This window comes from Entelurus aequoreus, linkage group LG09 (assembly GCF_033978785.1).
Source record: "Entelurus aequoreus isolate RoL-2023_Sb linkage group LG09, RoL_Eaeq_v1.1, whole genome shotgun sequence".
NCBI classification, from domain to species: Eukaryota; Metazoa; Chordata; class Actinopteri; order Syngnathiformes; family Syngnathidae; genus Entelurus; species Entelurus aequoreus.
Window position 1 is genome coordinate 31,352,229 of NC_084739.1, and position 21,103 is coordinate 31,373,331.

Genomic DNA, 21,103 nt, shown 5'->3' on the forward strand with positions numbered 1-21,103 from the left:
TATATATATATATATATATATACGGTGGGGCAAAAAAGTATTTAGTCAGCCACCCATTGACAATCAATGGGTGGCTGACTAAATACTTTTTTGCCCCACTGTATATATATATATATATATATATATATATATATATATATATATATATATGTATATGTATATGTATATATATATATGTCTTAATTAGATTATCCAAAAAATAGTGCTCGATACCGTGGTAGAGCGTAACATGTATGTGTGGGAAAAAATCACAAGACTATTTCATCTCTACAGGCCTGTTTCATGAGGGGTTTTCCTCAATCCTCAGGAGATTTTATGTGAAGCACGCCTGCCTGTACCCACCCGCTCTGTGCCCTATATAAACCATGGTATGTGAATGCTTCCATTAAAATCTCCTGAGGATGGAGGAAAACCCCTCATGAAACAGGCCTGTAGAGATGAAATAGTCTTGTGATTTTTTCCCACACACATATATATATATATATATATATATATATATATATATATATATATATATATATATATATATATATATATATATATATATATATATATATATATATATATATATATATATATTATACATATATATATATATATATATATATACATGCATATATATATATACATATATATATCTTTCTATATATATATATAGATATATATATGTATATATATATGTATACATATATATGTATACATATATATGTATATAAATGTGTATACATGTGTATATGTATATGTATATATATATGTATATATATATATGTATACATATATATGTATATAAATGTGTATATATGTGTGTATATATGTATATGTATTGTTGCGTTTGACCAGATGTTCCTCCAAGTGGGATGTAAAACGCTGGTCAGTCCCAAGTTCCTTAGATGACATATAAACTGAACTCAAATGTACCACCAAGCACAGGATAGGTATTTTGTAATTTATTGTCAAATATTTGAGAATAGAGACCAGCCTCGAACAACACATACGAATGCGTAGCCCAAGTTGATCTGACAACATCCCGGAATGCACTCTCCTCTTCAATATCTCTCTCCCCCCCCCCCCCCCGAGAAGGGAAGCAGGGAGGACTCCTCTTCTCTGCCTCCTACTTCAAGGCCGTCCACAGTGCAAGCACTTTGTCATGAGACGATCAAAACAATGAAAAGAGTACAAGATGGAACATTAGCTATTTAAAATATGACTATAGAAATATAGAAAGAAGTAACTCTTAATTATGGATAAATGTGGATATATGCATCCGTCAATTCCCCCTTCAAGATCTTCTAAAAAGATCTTTACCTCTAGTACAACACTTCTAAAGCACGCCCCACATTAAAGTAGGTGCTGGTTTTTTTAAATTTTTGAGCACGCTAGCAATAAAATAAAAGCATAGCTACATGGGAGATAAATGGAGGGAGTTTATGTCAATGTCGTCATTGTCAGGGAAGGAAACTAGCAAATCTCGAAAGTCTTAAAGTCACCACTTTGCTAGACCCCCTTCAGAGACATAGCGAACCTAGAAACAGGGTGGGGTTGACCTTTGACAGCTCTAACAAAGATGCGGGTGCATGGGCGATAAAGCAACCGCATGAGGCTATAATGGCCAAGAAAACTTTAAAGGAGACTAGGGCAGACTTAATTATGTCAGTCCACCTGCCAAAGGTGGTCTAGAGCCAATCTTTAAATGGGTCAGAGACACCGGAAACTTCAGTAAGTTCCTTAGACAGGGCTTGGAGGCCTTCTAAGGCCTTCTGAACCAAGCCATTTATGTCAGTCAACTTAAAGGGGGCGGGATAAGTGTGGGGAAAGAACGTCCAGCGGAACAAGCAACACAGTCACCCAGGTTTTGGCTCTTAGCCATGCTAGTCATCCACCTGAGCCATAGGTTGCCTGCACCTGCTCCTAAGGTCAAAGCTACCAGGCCTTCGGTGGTGATGTCATTAGCACGCACAGATGTGAGAGCCTTTGAAACACCACCGAGGTGGGGTGGTACTTTGGGTGCTACAGAGGGTGTAGAGGTAGTTAACGCCCTCTCAAGGACATTAATTTTAATAATTCCTTTAGAGTCTGTATCAGTCAGGTCAACCCCCAAAACAACATAAAAGGGACGATGGGCACCACTTACCAGAGTATGTTGTCTGCATCCGACACCAATGGTTCAGGGTTGAGTCGTTACAAATATAGAGGTTATTACCACGGGAATTGCTATTGTGTCCCCCGTAATTAATCACACTGCACAGGTCAAAAAAATAAGTCTTGCTATCCCCTTTGACTCAGTCTATTTAAAGTCCGCTGTATGTTCTAAGACATTTGTCAGTCACTGTCGTCAGGAAGGAAGAACTGAGACACAAAGACAGTAGAACAAGCCCAAGCAGCAGTCTGTCAGGGAATACTAGTCGGGTGTAACATCCTGCCTTTCGTCTATCAAAATCAGAGTAATTTAGGTAACAAAACGGGGATAAACATCAAACTTTTCACTTAATGTAACGACACAGATAGTTATGCTGCAAACAAGCACGAGAAATTGGATAACTTCGAGTATAAAGGCTGGTCTCAAATAAGGATATACAATATAGAAGTTGAAAAGAGTAATATAGGTAGAAAATCTCTCTCTCAGCGTCGTCTTCTGGGCTGTAGGATTATGTGTGTGTAATTAAAGCCTCGCTCTTCTATGACCTAGAGGGGGAGAGGTTACTAGCACAATCACCCCTTATGTGTGTTACCTCGTTAACACACACACTAAAAATGAGTCGTTTTCTGCTCCCGTTCTTCTTCAGATGCCTCAGGCTCAAAAGGCGCTGCTGGGGGGTCGAGTGGGGCAGATGTAGTGGCGATGTCAGCAATGACATCCGCTGGTAATCTGTCAGGTTCTTCAGCAGGAGTGTAGAGGGAGAGGTGGTACCAGGTGTCCCTTTAACCAACCAATCGAAGGGCGTGGGACGTCCGTTCCACGACCTTGAAGGGACCAGTCCACCCGGGCTCCGTCCACTTGCGTTTGATGACCTAGATCTTGACCCTCTCAGCGGGCGGAAGGGAATCTGGAGTGGCGGGCTGTCATCCTCGTATCTGTACAGAAGAACTGGCACACAAATTCTGCATTTTTTTGTGTAAAATACCATTTTGGTTTTACGCTGAGTCCTCCTTCCATGGGGGGCTGCTGGTCCTGTGAATGGCTGACCTGTATGCAGCTCGTAGGGTGAAAAACTCAAAGGGCGGTAAAACAGTTTTATTCACGGACCTTCGAATGATCATTAACGCTAATTGCAACATGTCAATCCAATTAAATTTGGTCTGTGCACAGATTTTAGCCAATTAGTTTTTAATGTTCTGGTCCATCCTTTCAACCTTACCTTGGGACTCAGGATGGTACCCCAAACCTGTGTTCTAGTCCGAAAGCCTTTTCGACCAAGGCTAAGTGAGTTTTTTTTTTTTTTAATGGTTGCCGTTGTCTGACCTAATCTTTTTGGGGAAACCATGTCGGGGCACTAGGTCATTCACACGTCATTTAATTACTGATATTGCATCCTCTTTTGAGGTTGTTGTTGCTTCCGGCCAACCACTGTGATTGTCAACACAAGTCAGTACGTACCTTTTCCCTTGTACCGTATTGATCATATCAGTGAAATCAAAGACTATACATGGTTCACCCTCACCTCCTCCATATTCTAAATTTGATTTACTAAACTATTATCGATGTGTAAAATCGTTATTTTCAAATTAAAATTAGTTATAACTTCTTACCCACGGGAAAAACGTTAAAACTATGGAATGTGTCAGAGTGGGATTTATTGTCGATTTTGTTCCAAGGAGTCTGTATCCACCCTCACTCACCCCCTTCTGTTTCTGAAAAAAGGACTGTGTTAGTAATACTATCACTTTCAGAAACATCTAAGAAAAAGGTCAACTAATAGCCAAGTAGCGGAGGACAAGTCATGTTTGAGGTCAATGATAGTCTCTTTAGCCTCTGTGGTCCACTGGGGGGTGTTGTTAGGGTAGGGGACCCCTTAGCAATATCACAAATAACTCAAACTCCACTAAATATGCTTATATTTTATATTGTCACAAATACTAGAAAAATACTACCCTTATGGCGGATGCTTTATCAATAGTATTTTGAAATTTTACCACACCTGGTGGCCCCAATAATTGATTAAGTCAAGCTCATGTTGTAGAAAGTCGAATGATGCGGACACGTTTGTTACTGAATACTTTCTATCAGACTTCTGCCATGGCAACTTTGTGTATGTAATGAACAACTATAATTATTTGATATGCTTAAATGTGTAATGTGTCGTTTTAGCTCAGCTGTTGTGTAGCTGCTAGCTCCTCGTAGCCTACAGGTGTCTAAAGTGCAGCCCATAGTTATGTGTTTAACACAACTATGTGCTACACCTAAACAATTGAAAATGTGGCATTTGGGTGTCGGTGTAATGTTTGGCAGCTACGCCGTGTCTTATTGCACCTAAGTTCTTTGGTTTTGTAGGCGAGACAGAGAGCAAGGGAACAATGTGGGACACTATTGTGTCCATCTTATACCATGCTAGCTGTTGCAAAGATAGGTCAACATGAGCAGCCACACCTTGAGTTCCAACATATATAAATAATCATAACATATGGTGAGTTGGGTGGCAGAACACACGGAAGCATCTCAGCCAGTCAGGGTTTTCACTGTTAAAGCAGTTGGATGTCAGCCATTCCTGTTGTTTCAGGCTGGGGTATGAGCTCATGGAGGAGCCTTGGTAGTGGTGTCGCAGCTTGGTGGTTGAGCCGTCAGGTAACACCAGGAAGGTTCCTTCTGTGCGATATTGAATGTCAGGGTACAGTCTGTAAAGGAGGTCATTACCAATCTGGCAGGGTGTGTGCAGGTCAATCACGAAGGGGTGCTTTAGTGTGTGTCCCGCAATCTGAACCGGAAGTGGTTTGGTGACAGGTAACCTTCTTGTGACCGAAGCGAAGCCTTCAACCTTTAAAGAGGAAGCACACAGTTTCTTTGGTACCTCTGCATTCAGAATCGAATGGGTGGCGCCAGTGTCAATCACGAACTGATAACATTGTCCGTTGACACTCATGTCCAGCAGGGGGCCAGTCTGTATCTCCTGCTGGGGCTCCTGCGGTGGGCGTCCTTTGCCACGCTTTTGTGTTCGTTTGTTGGCACTATGGAACCTTTCCTGTTCGGAAATGTTCGGACAGTCACGACTCCAGTGACCAGGCTGGTCACAGCCGAAACAGTTTCCACCCCGGACTGGCTTTGAAGCACCGTGTTGTCCACCACCCGAGTCCAACCGTCTGGTCGCACGTCTGTTGAGGATTCTTTCCTCCACCTGTTGGAACTCAGAAGCAAGGTCACCCAGTGCTGAATATACCCTAGCTGATTTTTTACTAATTAGTTCTTTTGACCTTTTATCTTCAGCGATCTGTAAATTAAGGAGTCGTTTCCTTGTTGCTCTGTCATTAGCCCTATTTTCCATGGGATGAATAAAATGTCCTGCCATATATTGTTTTTGGCACCGTGTATATCAGGGTTAACTTTGTCCAAAGTGTTTGGCCAAAGGTTCCCTCCCGGAGGTACAGGTGGGAAAGCAAGGTCAGCAATGGCTTGCATGTATGCATCGGCAAGAGACTTATATTGTAGTATGTCCAAAGTGTTAATGTCATGTGTCAAAAATGTCTGCCGGAGAAAATGGTCAGACGTGTACAAGGGGTTAATTTTCGGAGGCAGGATTAATCGTAGAGGGGCCGTGTTAATACCACCTTCTCTTGTCACTGGAGTAGGGGGCGGTGGCCTAGTCAAAGTCTGGGCGGGTCGTTTGAATTGTCTTGCGCATGCGCGGCAGACAAAAAACCAATCAGTCAATTCTGTCATTAATCATCGATTCTTTTGCTGCATTTCGTTTTTCCAATTAATCCCCGTTTACTTTTATCATACGCCAAACTCTTAAATTCTCTCCCTGAGTGTTCAATTTTCACCAGCGCACACACACACACACACACACTCAGCAGCACACACACACACGAGCACGCGTAAGCACTCCCGCACACACACACACTCAGCAGCACACACACACACAAGCATGCGTAAGCACTCCCGCACACACACACGCACACACACTCAGCAGCACACTCTCTGCGTTTCACTTTACCATAAAACTTCCAGTTACTTTTTTTTGAATTTTTTTTATTTTATTTTACCAGACGTTTGAGTTCACGAGTTTTCGAGTATTATAAACTCCCTCTTAACCCTTTCAAGGAACGTTCTCCTTTTTTTTCTTTTTTTTCCCTCTACCTGCTAGTTCCATTGTCGACAACCGTCCATTCAATTGATCATTACACAGTAATGATTAATCACATTTTCCCCAGCCGCCATCACATTCTTGTCTGTCACACTCCTTGGCCATTGTGTCCATTTTTTTTTCAGGGGCCTCGAACCCCTGAGGGCCTTTAACCCCCAAACCATACGGCGGCCTTTAACCCCGTACTTTTATCATACAATACGCAGCTAGAGCCTCTAACTCTAACCCGTGCAATTTATCATACAATACGCAGCTAGAGCCTCTAACTCTAACCCGTGCAATTTATCGTACAATACGCAGCTAGAGCCTCTAACTCTAACCCGTGCAATTTATTGTACAATACGCAGCTAGAGCCTCTAACTCTAACCCGTTACTCTTTTAGGCGGCGACCAACTACCCAGGGTGAGCCACACCCGACTATTTGCTTACTCGTCAGTGAAGCAGCCCGTCACGGTAATCTTGACACAATGACGTGAGTGGTATTCACAACTTTTATGCAATGGTGGCTATGGCAAAATGCAACCAATCTATCAAAATGCAATCAATCAATCAAAATGCAATCAATCTATCAAAATCACCACTCTGTGTCTGGGGTACAATTCTGTGTTTGACTTACAGACCTCAGGACAGACTCCTAATGCAGATTTTATCTAAAAAGAAAGGTTCTGCTTACCTTGAATTATGTTTTGGCCATGTGAGTCTGTCCAGAAGATTGCAAGAGAAGGTCCAATTGTCAGCGTGTCATCTCGGACTAAGTCCCCAAATTGTTGCGTTTGACCAGATGTTCCTCCAAGTGGGATGTAAAACGCTGGTCAGTCCCAAGTTCCTTAGATGACATATAAACTGAACTCAAATGTACCACCAAGCACAGGATAGGTATTTTGTAATTTATTGTCAAATATTTGAGAATAGAGACCAGCCTCGAACAACACATACGAATGCGTAGCCCAAGTTGATCTGACAACATCCCGGAATGCACTCTCCTCTTCAATATCCTTCATCAGAGACTGCAAATTCTCCATAGATATGAATGTTAGTGAGAATGATTGTCTGTCTGCACCCTACGATTGGCCAAGCTAATTTGAGTTAAATTGTTTATGAGCTAGTCCATTGTGCGTTAGCATTAAGCTTACGGCATTAGGGCTCAAACTTCATTCTGCATAATTGTATTGCTTTTTTCAGTTTATTCCTAATTATATTATTAATGTAAAGTGATTCCTACATGTCTGTGCACTTCATGTGTATATATAATGTACTTTCTTTAGTGTGGTTAGTTTTACAGCGACTACATTGTGAAGAATATCAACCAAACACATCAAATCTAACTCAAAGGACTGTTTATATATCCGGCAAACTAATTTGCAACATTCAGGGGGGGTGGAATAAAGACAATTGGAACTGCATTGAACAAAAAGAGCGCAGTCTGCCAAGTCAATTTCCTTGTGTTAAACTTAGTTAGCCAATCTAGCTGATTGTGATTTTGATTCTGATAATATAAGACAAAATATGTAATATTATTAATGGTATTATTAATAACTAATAACAATAATATTTGTTTTTAAATATACATAAAACATTTTTTTTAGCCTTTTTAAAGAAAATATATGCATCATTGCAAATCAAAATTATCATGACGTCATATATGTGATGATGTCATATTGACCACGCCACTAGCTATGCCCCCATCGCTACATATATTGTGGCCATCTCAGGTAAACCCTGTGATTATTACGTGTTGGAGCTATTTATTTATTTTGCGGTATTCAGTGTTTGGTTCAGTACAGTATTTATTGTTTATATTTAATTATTCTGAATTATTTAATTGTATTTAGTTAGAATTATATTTATTTATCAGTTTAATTGAAATATGTTCTTGTTATTTCATTTAAGCACTATAGAGAAATACTATATAAAGGCTGTCAATAGGACCAGAATGCACCTTGATGGGCAAATTGTTTTTACCGTAATGGGAGGGGCACGTTTTTGTTTGTTGCTTATTTTGGCTGAATAAGCCACCTTTTTGATTGAATTTAACTTTGTTTCGGACATTGTTTTCCCTATGTGAGTATACCACAATTCAGTGCAGCAATGGCCTTTTGATTTTATTTGGTGAACAGTTTAATTTGAATTTTTTTTATGATTTGACAAACGGCATATACTGTACATTAGGTTTTTAGGAGGTGCAATTTTTTCTTTTGTTCTGTGGGCCACTGAACGATTTCATTTTTTTCTGAGTTCAGCTAAAGAAAATTGTTTTGCATCCACCAACTGTTCTATTCAATGCAGGGAAAATGTAAATCTACAGGCCAACATTCATCTTCAGTGTGAACATAACCCAAACGCCCCCAATAACACCAGAAAAATGCTAGAATTTAGGCTAGTGCCTCCTTTTAAAAGAGTATCTTGAGGGGTCTGAATACTCACTAAGTTGGCAACACTGATAGTTCCTGCTACAAAGTGTGTTAAGAAGCCGAGTTATGATGCGTACCGTTACCAACTGCACAGATGTAAACAAACTTGCTACAACTTAATGTGTTTATGACCGAGGGTGAACAGGTAGTACTAAATCTATTTGTGGCGGTCAACATGTGTGTATGTCAGGCTACACAATTAAATCAATGTACACAAAACGTTCTCACGTAAAGCCTTTCAGGAGAAAAAATGTACCTTGGGGTTTTTTTTGCAGCTTTTAAAGGTAACATTCCTTACAATTGGTGTTCAAAATAGTTTGGCAGTATTTTGTTTCCAATGTCATGCACCTGGGGATAGGTTGATTGGCAACACTAAATTGGCCCTAGTGTGTGAATGTGAGTGTGAATGTTGTCTGTCTATCTGTGTTGGCCCTGTGATGAGGTGGCGACTTGTGTACCCTGCCTTCCGCCCGATTGTAGCTGAGATAGGCTCCAGCACCCCCCGCGACCCCAAAAGGGACAAGCGGTAGAAAATGGATGGATGTCACCTGAATTTCACAACTTGTAATTTCCTTTTAAGTGCAGGACTTGTGTTTGGAAAATTTGTTTGTAAGATACATTGAAATCCTTACAGTGAAGGTGCAGCCAAGCAGAGAAAGATCAAACACCACAACATTACCAACACCTTTGTCAAAGTGGTAAATGGTTGTTTTTGTTGTTGTTGTTGTTTTCAAATCAGGGACTTTTTAATCAAGGCAACGCTCTGCATTGTTTGTAAATTGTACTGCATAGGTTTTTGTTTTAGCTTTAGAAGTTGAGATCATTGTTCAAGATTAATTCATGTCACTTTTAGCACACACTTATGCCACACTTTGTATCTTAGCCCACTTCTATTTTGTATTAAGTCTGGCCCTAGCAAGTTTTAGTTTCCTGTTACTGTACAAATTAGTGTGATCCCTACAGTTCCAAAATAAGCTGACCACACAACTTCTATTGACTTACATTGCATGTTTTGTTATGTACATGAGCGCACTTAAGCACAGGAACTCCCATAAGTACGAGTACGTACGCACTAAGCTACACAAACACACACTAAGTTTCTTCTTGCTTCTTAATTTGTTGTCTTTGTCTCATTACTTACCTTAATGGTTTGCAATCCAGGTAATGCCTTAATTTGTAGTGTACCAACATTCACACCAATACAAAGGTCTCTGACCGATTTAATGTGTTTTACAATATGTGCAACTAATTCACCAAGTTGTTTAAAAGCAGCTATGACTGTTTGTTTTTACATGTCCTAACAACATGAGGGCAGTTAACAGGCCTAAAATGTTATTGGTATCTGTCTGTATGCAGCTAACAAATGCACGCACAGGCCACCATGAATTATTTGTTGGACACTTTGCTTGTGTTTTTTGTAGGTCTTCTAATTTAGTTGTTCTGCCCAAGGAAATTGTGTTCAAATTTATGGCTCACATTTTGTTTTCCGAGGTTGGTTGTCCTTTCAGACTGATGTAAAACAGAACCCCCTTGATATTTATCCCCAGTCCAAGATTTGTGTGGGCATAATTTATTACTTTAGTGAAGTACAATAAAACTCTTCAACTCCCGAATCCCCCTGTTTGCTAAGGGATTTGAGACCAGAAGTCTGTGCTTATACTCAATGCACTACAGGAGTGAAAGCATAAACTGTAATTAATAAAAAAAAATTGGCTGTTTCAGATAGAATATTATGAAATTAGTTCTACAGATTTGCATGATAATGGCGTTTTGCCTCGTTTATGGGTGCTATGTGTTGTGTATTTCAAACATGGGGTGTACAATACTGCGCACATTAGGCTAAATGTGCAGTTGCTCTATGAGGAAACTGACTGGCTGGGCATTTATTGACAATCTGTTGAGCGCCACTTACGTAAGTATAAACAGGCCTGCTGGTTTTCAGAGAGGCGTGAAATTCTGCCCCTTCTTTGATTTATGACCTCAGGGAGCATTCTTTCTCACGGAGTGCTATTTGATATGCCCTAAGCACCTCTGCTACACTCATTTACTGGGACCTGCTCATTGCCCCACGAAGGACGACCCATGCATGACTAACTCCACCTGCACCGACCTTCACCTACACAAGCAATTAGCAGCGTACTTTGCAAAGTAAAACAACACATATTCTAAACCTTGATGGGATTTAATGAACTGACTACAAGGTGTTAAACTTGTGTCACACTACAAGCACTGGGTGTGCTAAATCACAAATTATTTTGGGCTGGAAACAGGGCATCTTCTGAGGGGCTTAATTTACAGGAGCAAGGGCATGAAAGAGTGACATGTTGTAAGGAAACAGCTTGGAATCTTTGAGGGAAACTCCGGTGCTGGTCATTTGACTTTTTGGTCACAAATTTGTGTTATTCAAACAATAGGCCTTGAAAGTGTGACGTGGAAAGGCATTGCATTGTGGGTCTTGCTGGACTCTGACTTCCTTATTTATATGGTTGAATAGAAGATTCTGTGCTTAAGTTTTTTTTTGTTTTTTTTAACAAGTTCAAAACATGGCGCGAACGTGCAACATCATTAACTGCCACAATCCGGGTCATGATCGTCTCAGGAAAAAAATAAATTGGTGAGATTTTTCTCATTTCCAGCCTGAAAGGAAAGCCAAAAGAAGTCGGGTTATGAAGCTAATAAAAAGACGGTGAATTGCCTGGTTAGCAGCCGTGAGACGACCAAACTTCACTTTTAGCGTCATCACCTGGTACATGTTGATGTGTTCATGGCATTTTCGGACTGGTGAGTTTGAATCACGGCATGTTTTATTGTGTTTTGCAAGTAGCATTTAGTAGGATGCCAGTGTTAGCCAAGCTAGCTATAGGCGACAAACAACTTACATATTGCAAAATCACGTGGCCTTTTGAGCCCTATAGAAATTAGAAGTCTTCTCATAGTAGCTATAACTACTTAAGTCTTTTACATTTTTAATCCCCTTTTTTTTCGTTTAAAAAACAAGATCTGAAACGTAATATTGTGTGCTATGTTGACTCTATTAAGAAGCCCTAGAATGCAAAACCAACTTTTCTTAACCCATTGGTACGTGCTGTTGTGTATTTGGGTTATGCATAAGTTATGTAAATTTAAAACCAAGCCGTTGACGCATTGCAGATATATTTCTATAACAATCTTGCCTTCCTTCATACTTCCGCTGAACAATCATTATGGGAATTTGCCCCATTTGTGACATTTTTTCCATCGGTGACACCAGTGGATTATCAATACATGTTAAAGTTTTGCCTGAAGAGCTGTGCACGTATCCGCCATTGTAGTCCGACGCTGTAGTCATTACGTTCCTTTTTTCTCTATCCTTTTGTTGTGGGGCAGACTGGCTCATCAATGCACATGCATCCTCCGCTGTTGCCATTTCTAATACAAAGTAGCGTAAAGATCAAACCTATTCTGTCAGTAGACTCGCTATGGAAGCGCTAAAAACTACAACAAATATGGCGGGCAGAAGAGGCTGTCGAAGTGGAGCCATGAAAATAGGACACAAAAACGGCCACAAAACGGCGCATCCTGAAGAGACGGTCAGAAAGCAGCTTGAAAACGGTCTGTAAAACCTAATCATTGCCAAATTTTGATCAAAGAACCACCATCACATTTTATGTAGACCACAAGAAAGTGTTTAAAATGTAGAAAAAAATCATAATATGACCCCTTTTGTATGGTGTATTTTTCAACAGAGCTTTTGATTAAAGGGTAGTATAGTAGCAGCATATGCTGGATGTAGTTTCATGTGAACACTTTTGACACGATAGATTGTAGTTGTTGGACCACCATAATGCTTCCAGGTTGTTTAAGATTCTAGAGCTTGAGGGAGACCACATAGCAGGTAATCTCACTGGTAGCCAAAACATCCCAGCCCAAAGTCTCTTGTTTATTCCACCAAAATCTCACCATGATATTTAATCCGTGTGGAATTTTACTTGTGAATTCAAAACCGCAATTTGCTGAGCCAGAGATTTTCTTCAGTGTCCAGCGATCTTGTTAGCTGATCAGGAGGTCAAAAGTCTGGTGCCTCGATATCACCTATAATACCATTTAGCATCTTATCAACGGCTGCAAGGGCTGCTGTTATGATAGTCCAGCTGGCTAAAGTGTAGCTTATCACCATTGAACCTGATAGTTGAAATGTTAGACTAAACACTACATAGAATTGACTCTTTTGTTTATCGTTGAACCACTTTTTTTCTTGCAAGGTATTGTATTAACCAAGGACTTCTTGTGAAATCCTCAATAGAGTGTCAAAGCACAGCCATTTCATCAATTAACCAGACATTACAGCTGCACTTGCTGTTCATGACCTGCTTCTGAGACACTTGGCTCCACGTTAACCTGATTATCAGCACTTAAGATATGCACATATTGTCATTTGCCCTTTAGTGTCAAAGGGGAGGCCACAGACGTTTCCTTTTATTAATTGTCTGTCCACTTGTGTGTGCGTATGTGTGTTTCATATGTCCGAGATAAAACTTGTCAAACAGTGAAGGTGACCTGAGATGGATTTGGGGCATCTCGCACGTGCGGCAGAAGACCTTTGGGCAGCATAGCAACTCGGTGATTTACTCTTCAAAGCCATGACCATGATAGTATTTCATCTCCATCTTAACCTTCCTTAACCCACTAATGGCCTGTATACATTGTGGTGTCATAGAGGTGAGTGCTATACAGCAGCTCAAATAAACAACCTACATAGGTGACACGTTGTAATGTTGTTCAAGTAAATTGACCTGTAAAATAGGGAGTAGTTGATATACTACGCATCCTGTTTACAACACGGATATTTTTTAATAGACAATTCTTTGATTACTTTGAAGATAACATTTATTTAAGATAACATTTATAAATGGCAAGGAGTGATTACCATGAAAAGAAAATGCTGTTACTGTTGTACATTATACTGTATTATCTTCTTTTAGTGTTCTCTGTCAGCTGGCCTTGACACCTATAATAATTATAGCTGACAAGTGTGGCAACAATTTTTCAAACTATAATATTCCATCTCAACTACCATCTTTATATTAACCAGCTGTGCTCAAGGCTCCAAATTTAAATTGATGTCTTCCTTCCTTGTTTGTATAGGCTACAGGTTTATGACTGTATACCCTGATAAAAGAACATTTTGTCCTGATAAGAGTGAATGAGTGAATAGCTGCATAAGAGGTACGGTATGCTCCTTAGCTCCATGACAAACGCAAAGTACATTTTGTTCTCAAAGGTTGAAATTTGAGATACAAGTTTGATTAGCGTCTGGCATCTTAGTCTAATCTAAAGACAGGCATCTTTGGGAGCCAATGGTAGTTAGTGTCTCACTCTCATCATGGGGCTGTAGGTCTTAATCCACCTTCCAGCCACCACCCAGGAGGGGGTACAGATATGTTGGTAAGACTAGATGAGACAGCAGAGGCACAAAAATTGCCAAGAATCTATCAACCAGTGATAACAAATGTAAGAGTCAAATATGTTGTATGCCATCATAACATGATTAGAGTCTTTTTGGATGGGCACATTGAAGGAAAAGGCTTTTATTTTAACTTTGTCAGACAGCCACATTTTAAACATTGCAGAAATTCAGTTAATCATCCTAGAACCAGCAGCTAATCATTCCTTGTTCACCCCTGTATACTGTACGTCTGCGTCTTAGAATCAGGCTTGAAGTGGTCTTATTTCCCAGTGTTTATGTGCATTTAGACTGCCATAACTGGGCCCAAAATGAAGTTCCTGATTATTTTGGATGAGCCAAATTTTTCCCAATTTGGCACACAGTCTTTTTTTCAGTTGTACAGTAGGTAACACTGTATTTTTGACTTGACATGATAAGTGCAAAAGAGAAATAGATTATACAGTATTATCTGCTCACAGATGCTACCTGGTGGTTGTTTGAGCACACTGCAAATAGTCCTAGATAGTCTGAATTTTTAATGATTCAGTCACACCCAAGATGCTCACAGAAATGAGACAGAAATACAGTGTTGCCTACTATACATCTGATCCAAATGCAAAACACAATGGGCCACACAAACATTTTAGTTCAAGAACTATATTCACAACATTCCTGGACATTTACTGCAAAGAGGGCTTTTGTCCGTCTTAAGACAATGCACCCCCCACTGTTTAACTTTATTCTGTTGACTTTCCATTGCATAAAATATAATATATTTAGACTTTTCTGAAAAGCAAACAAAATATATTTGGTACATGTCTGGTCGTCCTGATAAGATGTTCAGCAGGAAGTTGTAGTGTGTAATAAGTTCCTGTGTATTAGCTGCTCCTAAAGGACCAAAGTTCAATAGGATGTAGCGTAAGGAACAGGATGCAGATTGTATCAGTTCAAGTATGAGGATATGGCCAATGAAATCACTGAAATCATACTAGCTGATAACCACAATATTTTTATTTAAAAACCATCAAATAAATAAGTTATATATTTATCATATAACAATGTATTTATTTTGTAAAATCTTTATTTACTTTTAGAAATGCCTTTGTGTAATGTTCCCAGGCTCTGCGGTATTCCCTCGTTAATTTTAGGACAGTAGTTGAGTGTCTACTGTCTTGGAAGCCTTGTTCCAAAGATAATGATGTGGAGTAGCCAGTGCGAGTGCATTGCTTGAGAGGGCGGCAATTGGGTGATTAGACACCCTCATTTGAGTGTTGTTTGAAATAGCAACCACTGTTTTTTTAGTGGGGGAGCAGCATCACTCAGGCTTCTTACAGACTGGGAACCACCGTTGCTTCAGGGGGCGGGGACCACTTTCACACATTGTGATACTTTGCTGATCGAGTAACAAAGTGAACCATCAAACACCAGGATGCCACATAAAGTCAAACACTGTGACCTTCCCGCTTCCAACAACACCCCTTTTCCTTCCCCTGTTTCTATGATCCTTTTCTGTTTTACAAACACCAATAAAACATTAATGTGCTGCTGGACTTCACACCCAGGCTAATATTATCCATGAGTATGCGAGAAAGCTGTGTCGCAGCACTACAGTTGTCATTTCTCTTGCTGTTGCTCTTATCTCTACCTTTTCACGCATCATCAACCAAGGCTTAGACTCTCTCCATGTGTGAGTTGTTGACAACTACAACACTGTTTTGCTTTATAAATAGTGGAGTACCTTTTAATTTATTCTGAACTGGTGACAGTCAGTTTGTGTTTGTGTTTGCGTCATTATGATGCAGCAAAGTAAAACAAAAGTTCCTGTTTTTCATGAGATTTCTCCCAAAAGAAACTGAGCCAATAATAACAGGAATGGTTGAAAAGAAAGTTAGATGTCAAAATGGCACTGATGATGAAAAGGTCCCTTTAATCGTGTTCTCTCCTTAACTACTTGATGTGGATTCTTCTAATAGAAGTCATACAACTTGCACACGTCTCTTGCCCATTTGTGTAAACTTTGGATTAAGACATGTAATACAGCTCTTGGTCCATAGCATGGTCAGTATTGTTCATGTTGTTTATGCTCAAGGCACACAGTTGCATGTATTATTTTAATCCAAGTTAATAATTCTTATGTCTGCTAAGTGAGGCAGGTTTGCTAAAAGTGTCACTCGAAAATGTTTTACCCAAAACTTTGCACTTTGTGGTATAGTAATTAAGTTATTTTATAGTAGATCTCCATAGTTTTTGTGAGTTGACAGATATCACTCTTCTTCAGTTTGTGAGTTGTCAAACCTTCTTGTAATACACGTCAATGCCACAAAACATGGTTTTACATTACATTGTTTCAAATGGTCCCTTTGTCTATTTTACTACACATGTTGGATTTTTTGTTTGCAATACCAACATCCCCATCACTCCATTATGCATATCATGAAATGTTACATGTTCTAGGTTGTGATGATCAATCGAGCTTTAGAATTTGAATCCCCCCTGATATAGATTCTGCAGATATACTGTATGAAGGGTGAGAATAAGAGATAAGGGTCAACACTTGTGGTGAAGGGACTTGGGTGGTTGAGAGTATTCGGTTGAAGGCTCCCTATAAGCCTGGGTGAATCGCCTCCTGGGGGGCCAGGGGGCGTAATGACTTCCACAGCTGACCCTCTGGGACGACTGTGCTCGTGCTCTGCACCTCTCCCGGCTGCTTTAAGCCCCATCCGTGTTTGTTTAGGAAAGATTAGCAACGTAAACCCCTTACAACATCCTGAACACGCAGCGAAAGGAAGACTCGATGGAGGAGACAACCGTAAAGAGAAATACAGATTGATGAGCAGGAGTATGTGAAAATCCTAAAATAAATTAATCAACTCCCCAAGTAGGGATGTACCAATCCCACTTAGGTGTCCCAATGTAGGCCTGAGCGTTTCCAGTTTTTAATTATGTAGTGGAAGGAGTATTGATTAATACTACTATTATCATAATTACAATCCATTTATGTTTTATTACTTCCTTAATTACCTTTGCCTATTATTTAATAACATGTTTTCTTCTACTGTCCTAATGTCCTTTTACTGTTAATTTCCATTACTTTCATTGGAAGCTGCTGAGGTTGGATGAATCAGTTTGTATATACATAAAGAAAATGTGAAGACATTTTGACTGTGGTGCACCTTGTGTGTTGCAGGTGTGTGTATGTGTGAGCGTGTAGTACTGTGGCAGGAAACAGATGTTCATTGATATAAAACGGCAACACATGTCTGGGAGGCTATCTGCATAGACCAGGCGGCCTTACTGCAGTGCTCTATTTCCTGTCGGCTTAAATCAAGCTGGTCAGGATAAGAAGAGCCAAACGACCTGCTCACTTTTCATGTTTTTTTTATCATCTATGATTTTCTAGACCTCAGTAAAAATGAAATATGGTAATAAATTGTATGACAATGTGAATATTTCAGTTACTTAAAAAACACTTTGTTTCATTCTCATAAAGACAGGAAGTGGTATTTTATTTGACGCAGATCACTATAAATTATTGTCTTTGTTCTTCTTTCAGTCCCTGTCCTGAGCAAGGAATGGGTGATGAATTTAACCTCATGGATCATTCAGACCTTTACATCTTAGATTTCAGTGAGTATTTCTGTCATTCCTGATAGCTTTTAGGTAACGGTTGACATGGAAAATACTTCTTGGGACCTTGTGTGATTATAAATAAAGGAGATGTCAAACATTTTACATTGGTCCTTAGACTAACTCCCATTCCTCATCTTTGTGCCTGGCCTTCACCCTACCTTTGTGACATCATATGGCACACTTCCATCTCTTCGACAGCCAAACTTAGTGTCTGCATGACGTGTGCTCAAAGTTCTTGTGTGGATGGTCTTACAGAGTGAGCTTAGAGGACTCTCAGTACCAAGTGGAATCCTGCATGTCATGCACTGTTACATGCCATTCACGTGAGATTTTACTCCTGAACATATGGTGCAAGGGACATGACATTGGCTGACAATTTTGTAGTAATGCTCTTTTTACAATAACAATGAAGCTATATATCTGATACCGAGGAGCTGTGTAATTACAATAAGCCCAAGGCTGTGTGATAAGCTAATGTATAATGTACCAAGACTACTTCCAGTACAGATACTCATAAATCATTCTGTCTCATAGTTTTTTCTTAAAACTACTACCTGTATTTCATATACATTTAAAAATAACTGACAATAACATTTAGATGACAAATAAGTTGCCAACGTAGAAATGCACCGCTCATTGATTTGTCTGAATGTCCCTTTTGTAATTTTTGTAGTAAAAAAAGATTGACATTTTTTTACAATAATTTCCTTAATATTTCATTTTGTCATTCTTTTACTGTATATGCCTTCAGGAGTAGCTTTTTTGTGAAACTTTGCTTTCAGTAAGACAATCTATTCACCCCAAGGTTCAGTAAAAGCTACACAAAGCAACTACTGTATGTCTGAGTTCTCTCTCTTAGAAGAAGAAAAAGGCGTGTGATGGACATTGCTGCTGATAAAGCTGATACTTCTCTCTATGTTCAAAGTAATTAATATTCTGTGCAAGGATGAGATATGAGTTTAAAGAGCATTATCACATATATTGAAATGTACCACTTATTGTCATAACCTTGACAATGTATTTACTACAACGAGCTTGACTCTAACAGATCTTTTCCAATAAATTGTGTGCCTGCTTAGTAATAGCTAAAATACCAGCAAGTAAAAAGAGGACCTGCAACCCCAATTTTGGAAAAGCCTGATCTAGAGCTGTCAAGTGAACTAAAAAAAAAATATATTACTTGTCCAAAAATGTGGTGCAATTTGCCAGTTAACTTGTTCAGGTTATTTCAACGTTTAATCTGCTCTTTCTGTTTTCAAACGTTACAATCACCTTGTAGTAAACCCTATGTATTTACAGTCATAGAGACCTGGATAGATAAGAAACAGCATTATCAATCAATCAATGTTTATTTATATAGCCCTAAATCACAAGTGTCTCAAAGGGCTGCACAAGCCACAACGACATCCGCGGTACAGAGCCCACATAAGGGCAAAGAAAAACTCACTACCCCAATGGGACGTCGATGTGAATGACTATAAGAAACCTTGGAGAAGACCGCATATGTGGGTGAAAACGCTCTATAGCCCGCAGACTTTTTTTGGGCTCTGGGAATCACTAATAAACCGGAGTTCTTTGAACGCAGATTTCTTGCCGGGACATATGGTACAATACAATCGGCAAGATAGGATGGAGCTAGACCGTGTAGTATTTTATATGTAAGTAGTAAAACCTTAAAGTCACATCTTAAGTGCACAGGAAGCCAGTGCAGGTGAGCCAGTATAGGCGTAATATGATCAAACTTTTTGGTCTTGTCAAAAGTCTAGCAGCCGCATTTTGTACCAACTGTAATCTTTTAATGCTAGACATAGGGAGACCCGAAAATAATACGTTACAGTAATCGAGACGAGACGTAACGAACGCATGAATAATGATCTCAGCGTCGCTAGTGGACAAAATGGAACGAATTTTAGCTATATTACGGAGATGAAAGAAGGCCGTTTTAGTAACACTCTTAATGTGTGACTCAAACGAGAGAGTTGGGTCGAAGATAATACCCAGATTCTTTAGAGTCGCCTTGTGTAATTGTTTGGTTGTCAAATGTTAAGGTGGTATTATCCCACATCTAACCACATTTATGTAGTGATTTGTGTACGAGAAATGTTTAACTTTCTTAGAAAAAAGCTTCACTTTTGTCATCATCCTAAGACTCATCCCCCTTTCTTTTCCAGGTCCAAATTTGAAGACATTATGCAAAATAGCTGTAATTCAATACAGTCTGGAGCAGTCGGGCCTTCCACATGATATCAGGTCCAACAAACATTTCTGCTATTTCCACACTGAATTGAGATATTTAGTTCTTTGTGTCTGTGGTCACTTTTACCACATTTTACGGTTTTTGACTTTTTTTTTATTTTTTAGAAATAACGCTCTTTATCATTCATTTTTTTCATTAATTTATTGTTGTTGTTCCTGCCACAGTCTTTGCCTGAAGTTGAGTTGAGTTTCAAAATCCATTGATTTGAACAGGTTAGTTAATAATAACAAGTTAATAATGAATTGCAGGGTTTCCCCAGTATTGCCAGATATACTAATGATGGGGGCGTGGCTAGGGGCATGGTCAATATGACATCATCATATGTATGACACGATCATTTTAATTTGCAATGATACATATATTTTCTTTAAAAAAGCTTACCAAATGTTTTATGTATATTTAAAACAAATATTAGTTTTATTAGTTATTAATACCATTATTGCTTATATAATCAGAGTCACAATCAGCTTTAACACAAGGAATTTGACTTGGTAGACTGTGCTCTCTTTGTTCAATGCAGTTTCAATTGTTGCTGCTTATTGTAAAAGGTAACACAGGCTACACTTTATTCTGCCCTCCCTGAATGTTGCAATTTAGTTTGCCAAATATGTAAACAGTCCTTCAAATTAGATTTGAAAAAAATAACTTAAGGTGTTTTGTTGATATTCTTCACAATGAAGTCACTGTAAAACTAACCATACACAAAAAAGTAAATTATATATATACACATGAAGTGAAAACATGTAGGAATCACATTAGATTAATAATATAATTTGGAATAAACTGAAAAAGGTAATACAGTTGTGCAGGATTAAGGTTGAGCTCTAATGCCGCTGGCATAATGCTAACGTACAATGGATTAGCTCATAGACATTTAGCTAACTTCAATTAGCATGGTCCATCGCAGGGCACAGATTCATTAACATTAGTATGTATGGACAATTTGCAGTCTCCAATGTAGGTAACATACATATGTTTGAAATGTGCAAGTAAGCTGGAGTACCCGGGGGATAACCCACAAACGTACATTGACATATGCACACTCCACACAGCAATGTTCAAACGGAGGTTCGAAGACGCACAA

At 39.2% G+C, this 21,103-nt stretch overlaps 1 protein-coding gene across 4 annotated transcripts in view; it reads left to right on the forward strand.

The window, feature by feature from the left end:
* The window catches only part of klhdc3 (kelch domain containing 3), a 62,958-nt gene that overhangs the window by 31,922 nt on the left and 9,933 nt on the right, over window positions 1–21,103 (forward strand). For 2 of the 4 annotated variants that reach the window (XM_062058569.1, XM_062058568.1), the window contains exons 9-11: window positions 6,679–6,768; window positions 17,686–17,759; window positions 19,934–20,012. In XM_062058569.1, coding sequence (XP_061914553.1) covers window positions 6,679–6,768; window positions 17,686–17,759; window positions 19,934–20,012 — 243 coding nt within the window. Of the gene's footprint in view, window positions 1–6,678; window positions 6,769–17,685; window positions 17,760–19,933; window positions 20,013–21,103 lie in introns of those variants that run through there. The other 2 variants (XM_062058570.1, XM_062058572.1) reach the window with 2 other exon arrangements.